General features: G+C 56.1%; 1 protein-coding gene across 2 annotated transcripts; it reads left to right on the forward strand.

Annotated features, from left to right (window-relative positions):
* Window positions 1-11,724, forward strand: LOC138415420 (CMRF35-like molecule 6). Of its 2 annotated transcripts, XM_069544009.1 has the most exons (10): window positions 1-467; window positions 945-1,274; window positions 2,020-2,143; window positions 3,449-4,368; window positions 5,228-5,328; window positions 5,691-5,885; window positions 6,434-6,942; window positions 7,562-7,891; window positions 8,792-8,915; window positions 10,397-11,724. In XM_069544009.1, exons 1-4 carry the CDS (start codon window positions 407-409, stop codon window positions 3,624-3,626), a joined length of 693 nt encoding a protein of 230 aa, XP_069400110.1. In that variant the 5' UTR covers window positions 1-406; the 3' UTR covers window positions 3,627-4,368; window positions 5,228-5,328; window positions 5,691-5,885; window positions 6,434-6,942; window positions 7,562-7,891; window positions 8,792-8,915; window positions 10,397-11,724. The 2 variants fall into 2 exon arrangements, with proteins under 2 accessions (XP_069400110.1, XP_069400111.1); XM_069544010.1 differs by lacking the exons at window positions 1-467; window positions 945-1,274 and adding an exon at window positions 1,360-1,488 and having other exon boundaries at window positions 3,449-5,328.
* The last annotated feature ends 429 nt before the right edge of the window (window positions 11,725-12,153 follow it).

Genomic DNA, 12,153 nt, shown 5'->3' on the forward strand with positions numbered 1-12,153 from the left:
GAGGAAATGATACATCACCAAGGGTGGGGACGCGCCACGGAGAAAGAGCCCAGTGTGGCTCAGGTGTTGGGGGCCGCGTGTGAGACACACAGAGGGCAGCTGTGGGCTGAGCGGAGTGGGTCACTCATCCTTGGAAGGTGACCGTGGACGTCCAGTCACGAGACTGGGAGGAGCCAGGGGTCACCAGCCAGCATCGCACGGCCCTTCTGCTCCTCACCCCGAGGTTTCTACACGCGGCTCAGTGCCAGCTGCCAGGAGGACTGTGGAGACCAGGGATAGGGCTGGACAAGGAGCAGAGAGGCCCAGAGAAGCAGAAGTGGGCACCGGGAGGGAATCCCCTGAGGAGGCCTGACCCTGTCCCTGCCTGGGGCCTGCTGCTGCTGCAGGTGACATCCCTGCTGGGGAAATGACCCCGAGGGGCAGGGCTGGGTGGCTGCCTTCAGCTCTGCTGCTGCTCCAGCTCCCAGGTGAGCCGCTCAGCCCTTCCTGCGGGAGGGAACGGGCAGGGCTGGAGCTGGGTGAGCAGGGGGCCAGCAGTGGGGGGCGGGGAGAAGGTTCCAGGAGGGGCTGCCACCTGTCTCAGGAGCGAGCAGGAGGGTTCAGGGCGCGAAGCAGGTGAGGCTGGTCCACTGTGCTGGTGGGAGGGGGCGCCTGTGATGGTCACACCACAAAGGTCACCGTCAGAGATGACCTCTTGGGGCACCACACACACACACACACACTCACACACTCACACACGCACGCACCCTGAGTTTTTCTGTCTCCACGGAACCCTCTCTCTCTGAGGAGGGACCTCCTTCCCCCATCATCCACCTCTGGGTCTGAGGAAGGGCCTGCCTCCTGCCTTGGCCTCCTCCAGACCCCACAGGCCCTCAAGGGATCCCATCCAACGCTCCCCAGACCCACACTCACTCGATGAAGTTGGACTCCATTGTGTTTTCCAGGCTGTTTGTCCGTGAGTGGCCCCCGAAGCGTGACAGGCATTGTGGGGGGATCCCTGAGGGTGGAGTGTCGGTACCAGGAGGCATTCGTGGACGAGATCAAATACTGGTGCAAACACCCGTGTGTGTCACCGTGGAAGATTGTAGAGACCAGAGAGTCAGAGAGAGAAGTGAGGAGGGGCCGCGTGTCCATCAGAGACCGTCCTGCAAGCCTCACCTTCACAGTGACCTTGGAGAGCCTCAGAGAGGAGGATGCGGGAACGTACGGATGTGGGATCTATGTGCCACTTTCACGTGACCCCACCTTCCAGGTGGAGGTGTCTGTGATCCCAGGTGAGCCTGAGATGCCAGTTCTAGGGTTGTGGACCGTACCTGGGACCCCTGAGTCCTTCCTGTTGGTCGCTGCTTCTCTCTCAGGAGGAAGGTTTCCTTTTTGCGTTTCTGTTTGCAAGAAAGGAACCGAAAGTTTACTGGCTCCGCAGGGTGTGTCTTGGAAGGGCTCTGTCGGCTTACCTCAGGAGAGGCCACATTTCACGGGGTCCACCAGGTCGATATCTCTCTAGATCTTTCTGGTCATGCCCTCCCACGGAGAGGACTGCCTGGGGCTGGCTGACAGATGACACGGGGTCTCCTGATTCAGCTCAGACTCAGCTGCAGGACTTTCCATCTGAGCTTCGCTCCAGCCACGCCCCTTGCCTGTCACTGTCTGCCCCGTCTCTCTGTTAATCCCGAAAGAATAGGTGTCCCCGTTTGTCGCCTGGCGGGGTGGGCCAGGAGGAGAGAGGTGTGGCTGTGCCTGGGGGTGACTTGGAGCCAAGGGCCCTCTCTGCACTCTCAGATCCCCAGGGGAGCAGGGCCATATGCTTCTGACAGTGCCCGCCTGGCCAGGGGGCTTCTGGAGAGGGGCAGGGAGGGGGCCCCGGGTGTTGTCCAGGCCTGGGCGCGGCCACGGGGGTGGTGGACACAGCACGTCCATCCAGAGGGTGTGAGCGACCTTGACTGTGAGTCAGAGCCACAATGGGATGGAGAGGGGGGACCCAGGGGACGAAACACGGCCTAACTTGTGCTTCTCCCTCAGGCTCTATGACACCCACCAGCTCCAAGAGGTCCACAAGCACCCCGGAGTCTCCCACGAGCCTGCCAGTGCCCACCTGGAGCACCGTGTCCGGGCAGGAGGCCCCTGATCCCGGCCAAGCTCATCGGTAAGGGACCCTCATCCCAGGACATCTCACCTGGGTGGTTTCTAGGTGAGACCAGGCAGGAATAGGCAAGCTCCCTTCACCAAGGACCCTAACTTATTCAACAAATTCTGTAACAAGCAGTAAAGGTCCTACTAAGTGCCCGGAGCTCTTGTTGACTTGGGATCCAGTAGCAATGCCCACGGACACAGTCCTGCCCTGACAGAGTGGTGTTCTAAGAGGGGATTCACATAATGAACAGATGGACACATCAGCTGTATAAATACACCACCTACTGATGATCGCTTGGAGGGAAATGTCACCTGGGTGAGGGGCCAGCATGTGTGGGAGGGTGGTGGAGTTCGCTAGTTAAAACACAATGATGAGAGGGCAGCTAATTGATTACAGACACTTGAATGGAGGCCTGCAGGGTCTGGGGAACCAGGCATGCCGGGATCCTCAGAAATGAGGCACCAGGCACGAGGGGGGCAGGCTGAACAAAAGACCCCCAGCCCAGGGCAGGGCAGGAAGCAAGCGCTCTGCGTGTTGGTGACCCCTCTGTCCCCTGAGCCCTGGTCATCTGTATCACCTTGCTGAAGAGCCCTGGCCTCTGAGGGTGCAGAGCTGAGGGGGGTCACTCTTTCATCAGCCAAGGACTTTGAAGGACCGGAGCTTTGGAGACCCTGGGGAGGTGCCGGCTGCTCACTGAATAAGACCGAACAGTCCCTGCACTCGAGGTGGCTGTGCTCTCTTGTCTAGCAGACATCAGCCAAGCCTCCCCAGTATTGGGTTCTATACCCTAGACCGCAAACCCCCACATGAGGAGTGTGTTAGTTGTTTCATCCATGGCTGACTCTTTGCGACCCCCATGGACTGCAGCCCACCAGGCTCCTCTGTCCATGGGATTCTCCAGGCAGAAATACTGGAGTGGGTAGCCATTCTCTTCTCCAGGGGGTCTTCCTGACCCAGGGATCCAACACGGGTCTCTCCTGCGTCACAGGCAGATTCCTTACCCTCTGAGCTGCTGGAGAAGCCCCCAAGAGGAGGACTCAGGTAGAAATCCTCCTAATGCCCAGGTCCCCCTTGGGTCCCTGGTCTCCCTCACATGATTCTCACGGCCACATCCACCCTTACGTCCACAGTCCTAAGTCTCAGGGGCAATTCGTGAAGATCAGGGTCCAGAAGTCCTTCAGGTGAGGCTTCTCTGTGTCAGGTTGATCTTTGTAAAGATTCTTGTAGCCATAGAACCTGAACGCGGGGCAGGCAAGGTGGAGACAGCAGGGCCTCCCTGAGGATGGTGCTCACTGTCCGTCCCCTTGTCCCCCATAGGCCCCTGCTGGGCAGCGCCCACTTCCTGCTGCTGGTCTTCCTGAAGGTGCCCCTGCTCCTGGGCATGCTCGGTGCTGTCCTCTGGGTCCACAGGCCTCTGAGGAGCTCTGCGGACCAGCAGAGTCAGTCCATTTACGAGAACTGGGAGCCCCCGTGCTCATCGTGTCCTCTTCGATGATGCAGTCTGACTACTGGATGGAAACGACCTTCTGTCCATCTGTCCTGTATCAGCCTCTCCCTCTCTCTCCGAATACTGTGTTTGTGGATTTCCTTGTAGCTTTCTTTCCTTGCCCATGAGTCTCTACAACCAAAAGCATACCCCCTCAATGGGTGCTTCTGAACTGTAACCACAGATCAGTATTGAGTACAGAGCTTCCAGCTCATCCGCGGAGCATCACTCATGCGCTGAACTCTCAGGCGCTCTCTCTGCAGTCTTCAAACCCCAGCAGTGTGGGAATCTTGCTTTGGGGTCTGTTTTGATGGATCCAGGCAGTTCCATGGTTTCCCACATGATCTGTGCTACCATAATCACCCACCCTCCACAGGTCTCAGATCCAATGTGGGGAATCTTCCGGTTGCTGAGTGTGTCTATTTATGCATTCTGAAGCTCAGGAAATAGCAATGCAGAGATTTGATGGTCCACAGCGCCATCATGCATGGGACCTAAATCAAAACTCCTTTCTGCACAAACCTCCACACCCCACTCTTCTGTCTAAGGGACCGAAGGGCCATGTTGGGTTTCTCCAATTGGTGTCAATTCAGAACAGAATCCAGCATTCCATGGAAAATCAGATTATTCCCTTCCCCACGCCCAGTCAAACTGGTGAGTGTGTTTAGGTCCTTTGCAGATGGCTGGTAGAAGAATAACAGTACAAAATTGATGCAACTGTCAGAGAATCGTTCCTTCCTCCTGTTCAAAGGTAACTCAAGCCCCACCCTCACCCCATCATTCAAGGCCCCTGGTTACAGACCTGGGTCAAGGGTTTAAATCGATTGAGGGGCCAAGAGTGAGTCTTCTATTCAATAGCTTAGTCTCCACGACTTGTAGAGGCAAAGACCTGCGTAGGCTGCCCACAGTTTCAGTGCAAACTGCAACGTGATGAACTTGCCGGCACCGAAGATCTCTGAGAGGCAGGTTATCATCTTGACTCATCTATTTGAAGCAGCCAGGACCTGGGGAATTGCAGCCACTTTTCATGCAGCAAATATATGGGGAGAGGACCAAAGTAGTAACCACTAACCTAGGCGTTGCTTCCACCCACGATTAAACAGAAGAAAGAGCTCAGCTTTTGGCGCTCACATTCCAGTTGGTGGACAGAGATAAAACAGACACAATAGTACAGGCGTGCAGACATGCAGAAATGTCCAAGTCCACAGTGAGGAGTATCTCGTAGTCACGTAAGATAAGAGGAGGTGCTATTGGTGAGACAGTAAGGGATGAGTCCTACCAGCCTCGTGAAGAGGGTGATATGTAACCAAGTCCAGAAGAACGTAAGGCAGTGAGCCCTGTGGGCACCTGGAAGAAGAGCCCTCAGGCAAAGGGAACTGCAGGTGCAAACGTCCTGCCTTGGGAGCGTTTTAGGTGCGGATCCAGGGGAGAGCAGAGGGCAGATGCTTGCAGGGTCCCCTGGAGCCATGCTCTCCAAGAATCCTGATCGAGTCGTGTTCACCAGCCTGAGTAGAAAAAGGAAAACCAGGATTGGAGAACTTAGTTTCCTGAAAGCAAGGGCATCCTGAGAGAGGAATTCAGTGATTGATCCCTTCACTGAATTGCCACAGGCTATGCTGGAAAGACACTGGGCTTCAGGCAAGATGGGGACCATCAACTCTCGGGGCCACAGCCCAGACGGAGGCACACAGGGAGCCCCAAATCCCAGGAGGTAAATCCAAAGCGGGTGTCAAATGGTCCAACAGGACACATAACGAGAAAACCAACCTAAGCTGGGAGGGCCACGGAAGTTGTACAGTCAAGGGTGTTAGCCGTGGGTCAGGAGGAGGAATATGGGCCCAAGGGTCTGGATGAGGCCCAATGTGGGCAGAGCGGCAGCCTGTGGGTGGAGCTGGAGGCAGGATGAGGTGGCTGAGTTCTGGGCCTTGGCGTGCTGCCACGAGCTGTGGGAGAGACCTGGTCAGAACACGGGGCTTCATCTGGAGATGGCAGGAGTCGCTGGGGTGATCGGGGATGGATCAAGCAGAGTGACTCGGCTCTCCTGCATCCCTCCCGCTGCGCACTGGGACCCAGGTCTACCGCCTGTGCCCTGGAAGTGGGGAGAGTCAAGACCCGCATGGGAGGGATGGGAGACCCTGGTTTCTGCAGACAATCTGGAGAAGCTGGAAAAACCTACCCGAGGGAAGGGCTGCAGTCCCCTGTTACCCCCGCCCCACTGCCCAGGAAGATGTGACCTGTTGGCCCTGCACATCACGTGAGTGTGCCACGGTGAGTGAGGATGGGCAGTCTGTCTCCTCTCTGCAGGCCGTCCCCTCCCTCATCGCTGCACCGTGAAGTGGCCCCTGCTCATCACGTGGAACCAGGAGAGGCCCCAGCAGCCAGGGCCTTCGGGCCCCTGGTGTACAACCGCCCCCTCTGTGCCACTGATGCGGGAGGAGGCTCCTCTGAGCCCCAGGTCCCCAGCTTCTCATCCCTCCACCCAGCGTCCTCTCCTCTGGCCTCCATTCTCTGTCTCTCTCTGGTTCTCAAAGGGGAGTAGACTGCCCAGAGGCGGAGCATGAAGAAGGGGTCTTGGAAGCTTGGGAACCGCTGTTCTGTGTGTCATGCGGGCAGCGAGGGGCCCAAGAGGGAGGAAGCCACAGCCCGAGGGGTGTGTACCCTGGGGGGACCCAGAGCCAAGGTGGGATGTAGGAAGTAGTTGGGGTCACGGGGCAGATTTGCGGGGCAGGAAGAGGACTCTGGGTCCTGTGGGGGCAGAGTCTTGGGGTCACCTAGAGCTGCAGATGGGGAGACAGTGACCACTTGGTTGCCACCAGGACTGGGGAGGATGGATGAGCATGACTTCCACCCTCGGACTTCCCATCCTGACCACAACGAAAACACGCATCGCAGAGGGCGGGGATGTGCCACGAAAGAGGAAGCTTGTCCCTGCTCTGTGCATGGGCGTGTGAGACTGAGAGAATCTACTGTGGACTTGGTGGGGAGGTGGCAGCCTCCCAGATCGAGGGGCCCAGCACGAATCTAGTCGCTGAACTGAGAGGAGCTGAGGGCAGTGGGTCCTTGCCCTGGACCAGCCGTGTGCCCCTCCCCCTAAGCTTCCTGCCTCCTGACCCCTGGACCATCTGACCTGACCCGGGACGGGACCAGGAAGCAGAGAGGCCCAGAGGAGCAGAAGTGGGTACTGGGAGGGACTCCTCTGAGGAGATTTGATTTTGTTCCTGCCCGGGGCCTGGCACTGCTTCAAGTGGCATCCCTGCTGGGGAAATGACTCCGAGGGGCAGGGCCGGGTGGCTGCCTTCAGCTCTGCTGCTGCTCCAGCTCCCAGGTGAGCCGCTCAGCCCTTCCTGCGGGAGGGGAGGGGGCAGGGCTGGAGCTGGGTGAACTGGGGGGTGGCTTCCAGCAGCGGAGGGCAGGGAGAAGGTTCCAGGAGGGGCTGCCGCCTGTCTCAGCAGAGAGCAGGAGGGTTCAGGGCGTGAAGTAGGTGAGCTGGTCCACTGTGCTGGTGGGAGGGGGTGCCTGAGAGGGTCACACCTCAACTTTCACAGTCAGAGATGACCTCTTGGGGCACCACACGCACAACTCACACACACTCACACACATGCATACACTCACACACACACTCATGCACACTAACACTAACACACACACTCACACACACACTCATGCACACTAACACTAACACGCACACTCACACACACTCACGCACAGACATGCACACACACACACACACACGGAAGTTTTCCCATTCTGGGCTCTTCTGTCTCCGAGGACACCCTCTCCTCTGTGAGGAGGGAGGTCCTCCCTGTCTTCCTCCCCTGGGTCTGAGGAAGGCTCCCTTTTGGCCTTGGCCTCCTCCAGACCCCATGGGCCCTTCAGGGACCCACATCCAGGGCTCTTCTGACCCAGGCCCACCTGATGGAGCTGGACCCGGTTGTGTTTTCCAGGCTGTTTCTCCCTGAGTGGCCCCAGCAGAGTGACGGGCATCGTGGGGGGATCCCTGAGCGTGGAGTGTCGCTACCAGGAGACATTCATGAGCAACAACAAATACTGGTGCAAACTCTTATGTTTGTTATCACCGAATATTGTGGAGACCACAGAGTCAGATAGAGAGGTGAGGAGGGGCCGCGTGTCCATCAGAGACCGTCCTGCAAACCTCACCTTCACAGTGACCTTGGAGAGCCTCAGAGAGGAGGATGCGGGAACGTACCAGTGTGGGATCGATGTGCCATTTTCACGTAACCCCACCTTCCAGGTTGAGGTGTCTGTGACCGCAGGTGAGCATCCTCTGCCCTCACTCCAGCACCAGACTGGTCACCCAGACCCTCAGGAAGGCAGTGGGACAGAGAGGCTGGGCCAGGATGACTGGGAGGAGGGTGGGCGGGGAGCTGGCTGAGGGTGGTGTCTTGGGCCCATGTTCGTTTGCACACAGGCACGTCTCTGTCTCTGGCTGGGGTCACCCTAGAGTTACACGTAGATACCATCAAGGTGGGCATCTTCCTGCTTCGTGAGCTGGCGGGCATCCTGCTCTGGGGTCCAGGCTGCCTGCTCTCCTCACAAGGGCACATCCCCTCTCAAGGGGCCCGTGTCTCTTTACTGGCCTGTGCAGGGTTCTGCCTAGGGGGGCGCACTCTCACAAGGCCCCACTGCATACAGGCCGGCCTTGACCCCAGGGCCCTGAGGACCTGAGATGGGCCATGCCCCTGAGCCAAGGGGTGGGACCTGCTCCAGAGCCTGCACCTGCGACGGGCTTCACTACGATCCCCGCTTCAGTACATACCCTGTCTTTGTGCTGGCCCAGAGGCCACCAGTGGCCCTACAGTGTTCTGCAAGGACCTCCTGGCATTCTGGGGGTTTCTCTTGTAACCCCAAGGAAAGCTTACAAAGGAGCCCCTACTCTGTCCCTCGGGACTCGCCCTTCCCTGCAAGGCTGACCCTGTCTACCCCTCTTGCTTTCCACTTGGCATTGACTGTGCCCACATGGCCAGGGTGCATCTGGAAGGGTGGGGGAGGGGGACCCAGGGTGCGAGAGGCCTCGGTGAAGCCATGGTGGGTGGTGGACATGCACATCTGACCAGATGGCCTGAGTGACCTTGACTGTGTGAGTCACAGCCACACGGGGATGGAGTGCGGGACCCAGGGAAGGAAACGCGGCCTGCCTTGTGATTCTCCCGCAGCCCCTGCTGCAGCCACCGGCCCCGAGAGGTCCACAGGCTCCACAGGCTCTCCCACGACCCTGCCCGTGCCCACCTGGAGCACCACGTCTGGTCAGGAGACCCCCGATCCCAGCCACCCTCCTCGGTAAAGGGCCCACGTCCCAGGACATTGTCACCTGGGTAGTTTCTCCTCTGGGTGAGGGGACAGGTGGGGGATTTGGGTCTTCCATCACCGGGCTCCTCATTTATTCCCACACCTGACTGTGAAGGTCCTACTACGTGCCTGGTGCTCTGCTGTGGATGCAGGTAAGACCACCCAGGCAGGATCCAGCTCTGATGAGAGTTGTGCTGTAAGGCGGAAGTCACCCCTGGACCAGTCCACACAGAGCTCCTATGTAAATATGGCGGTTTGTCATGAGTACTACAGACAGATACCAGTCACTGGGGTTTGGTGAGAGTGTGTGGGGAAGGTGATTAGATTTGCTATTTAATACACGATAATCAGGGACGCCTGGCTGAATCCTTTTAGGAGACACCTGCAGGATTTGAGGACCCTGGCATTCAGGGTTCCAGGCAGAGAGAAAAGTGCAAATGCCCCACAGAAGGAGCCTTCAGGACCCCGGCCCAGCGCAGGGAGGAAGCAGGTGCCCTGGGCATTGGTGGCCGCTGCACTCTGTCCCCTGCCTTCCGCCAGCCCTGGTGTTTGGTGCCCTCCTGTTGAAGGCCCCAGGGTTGAAGAGCAGAGACAACTAAGGCGGTCATTTATTCATCCATCAACTACCATGCACTTTTTTTTGCTTTGACTTTCCCCCATACAACTGTTCTAAATTCAATTTTTATTTTATATTAGATTATGAAGTATAGAGTATATCACAGACTTTTAAAAATTAATTTTTTTTAATTGATGGGTAATTGTTTTACAGAATTGAATTGGTTTCTGCCAAACACCAACATTTATCAGCCATGATTATTAGAGACTTTTCAGTCTCTATACCAGAGACTTTTCAGTGTTGACCTTTGGAGATACATCCTCAGTTGCTAAGTCATGTCAAATTCTTTGTGACACCATGGACTATAGACTAGCAGGCTTCTCTGCCCATGGACTTTTCCAGGCAAGAATACTGGAGTGGGTGCAGTTTCCTACTTCAGAGGCTCTTCCTGACCTAGGGATTGAACAAGCATCTCTTAGACCTTGGGTCTTTGGAGGTACCAGTTTCTACCAGTGAATAAAGCAGTCCCTTTCTTTTTGGGAAATCTGTTTACAGGAGAGCAGACTTCACACAAAAAAGCCGACTACTGATTACTATACTCTGGAAAGGATAACCCCACATGTGGAGGGCCTTGGAAAAAGTCCTTCTCCTGTCCAGATCCCACCAGGATCCCTGGTCTCCCTCACGTGATTCTCACAGCCACCTCCACCCTCATGCTCACAGTCCTAATTCTCTAGGGCTATTATTAAGCAGAGACAAGCGAGCAGAGGGCCATAGATTGGGCTGCCCTTTCCAGGGGTGATGCTTACGTGGATGGTCCTGGACTCAGGGCACAGGGATGAGGGTGGGGAGGGACTGAGGGACCAGGGTCCCCACTAAGGATGCTGCTCCCTGTCTGTCCCCGTGTCCCCCACAGGCCCCTGCTGGGCAGCGCCCACTTCCTGCTCCTGGTCTTCCTGAAGGTGCCGCTGCTCCTGGGCATGCTCGGTGCTGTCCTCTGGGTCCACAGGCCTCTGAGGAGCTCTGCGGACAGGCAGAGTCAGTCCATTTATGAGAACCAGTAGCCCCCGTGTTCATCGTGTCCTCTTCAGTGATGCAGTCTGAGCGCAGGATGGAAACGACCTTCTGTCCAGCTGTCCTGCATCACACTCCGCCTCTCTCTCAGAACTTCTTTGTAACTTTTTTCCTAGAACATGGTTCTCATAAATTCAAAGTGTAACCTACTCGATAGGTTCTTCTGAACTCTAACCACAGATCAATGTTGAGTACGTACCTTCGGGTTAACTCCCAGAGCATCGCTCGTGTACTGACCTCTCGGGCACTCTCCCTGCAGTCTTCATCCCCAGGAGTGTGCAAGCCTTCCTTTGGATCTGTGTTGATGGATCTGGGCAGTTCCATGGTCTCCCCCACCATCTGTGCTACCACAATCACTCACCTTCCACAGGGCTCGGCTCCACCGTGGGGAATCTTCCAGTTGCTGAATCCGTCTAATGAATTCTGCATGCTGAAGCTCAGGAAATAACAATGCAGAAAACTCAGGAGTCCTTTGGGCCCACTGAGACTGAGTTCTGAGTCAAAACTCCATTGTTCACAGAGCTTCCTAAGCCTCTGCTCTGTCTAACGGACCAAAGGGCCATGTTGGGCTTCTCCAATTGGTGTCAGTACAGAACAGAATCCAGAGTTGCCTGAAAAATTGGTTCTTCCCTCCTCATGCCCAGTCAGACTGGTTAGTGTGTTCAGGTCCTTTGTGGACGGCTGGTAGAACGATAAGAGTACACAGTTTATGCAAAATAACAGAGTCCTTCCTTCCTCCTGTTCAAGAGTAACTGAAACCCTTTCCCATCCCATCATCCAAGGCCTGTGGTTTTAGACCTGGTTCAAGTTTGGAAATAGATTGAGGGGCCATGACTGTTTCTTCTGTCCAATAGCCTAGTCTCTCCTACTTATAGCAACAAAGAAAGGCTTGAGTAGGCTGCCCACCGATTTCAGTTCAAGGTGTACCATGATGAACTTGTGGGCACCAAACATCTCCGAAAGGTAGGTTATCGGCATGGCTCGTCCATTTGAAGCAGCTGAGCCCAGGGAATTTCACCAGCTTTTCATCCAGGAAACGTATAGAGATGAACAAAGTAGCAAGCACTAATTCAGGCAATGGTTCCAACCATGAACAAACAGAAGAAAGAGCTCAGCTTTAGAAAACTTTTTTGCTTGAACATTAAATGTTTTTCCTGTTCTGGGTCTTCACTGCTGTGCGGGGTACTCTCTAGTTGTGGCGCACAGGCTTCTCTTGGTGGTGGTGTCCCTTTTTGCGGCGCATGGGTTCCGGGCACAGGAGCCTCGGTAGTTGGGGTTTCCTTTCTCTAGAACACAGGCCGATCAGTTGCGGCAAAAGGCTGAGTTGCTCCGTGGTATGGGGGATCTTCCTGGATCAGGGACGGATCCCACGTCTCCTACATCAGCAGGCAGATTCTTCACCACTGAGCCGCCAGGGAAGCCCAAGAGCTCAGCTTTGTGGCACTCACATAGCAGCTGGTTGACACAGAAAATTAACAAACATAAGACACAGGTATGCAGACACGCAGAAATGTCAAAGTCCAAGTTCAAGAGTATCTTGGAATAACATCAAATCAGGTAAGGTGTTATTGGTGCAGTTGTGAGGGGTGACTTCTGTCA

This window comes from Ovis canadensis, chromosome 11 (genome assembly GCF_042477335.2).
Source record: "Ovis canadensis isolate MfBH-ARS-UI-01 breed Bighorn chromosome 11, ARS-UI_OviCan_v2, whole genome shotgun sequence".
Classification (NCBI taxonomy): Eukaryota; Metazoa; Chordata; class Mammalia; order Artiodactyla; family Bovidae; genus Ovis; species Ovis canadensis.

Coding starts and splice junctions, on each gene's coding strand:
- LOC138415420 (XM_069544009.1), top strand. CDS start 407: ATGACCCCGAGGGGCAGGGCTGGGTGGCTGCCTTCAGCTCTGCTGCTG. Junction 468..944: donor GCTGCTGCTCCAGCTCCCAG/GTGAGCCGCTCA, acceptor TGTGTTTTCCAG/GCTGTTTGTCCGTGAGTGGC. Junction 1,275..2,019: donor GGAGGTGTCTGTGATCCCAG/GTGAGCCTGAGA, acceptor CTTCTCCCTCAG/GCTCTATGACACCCACCAGC.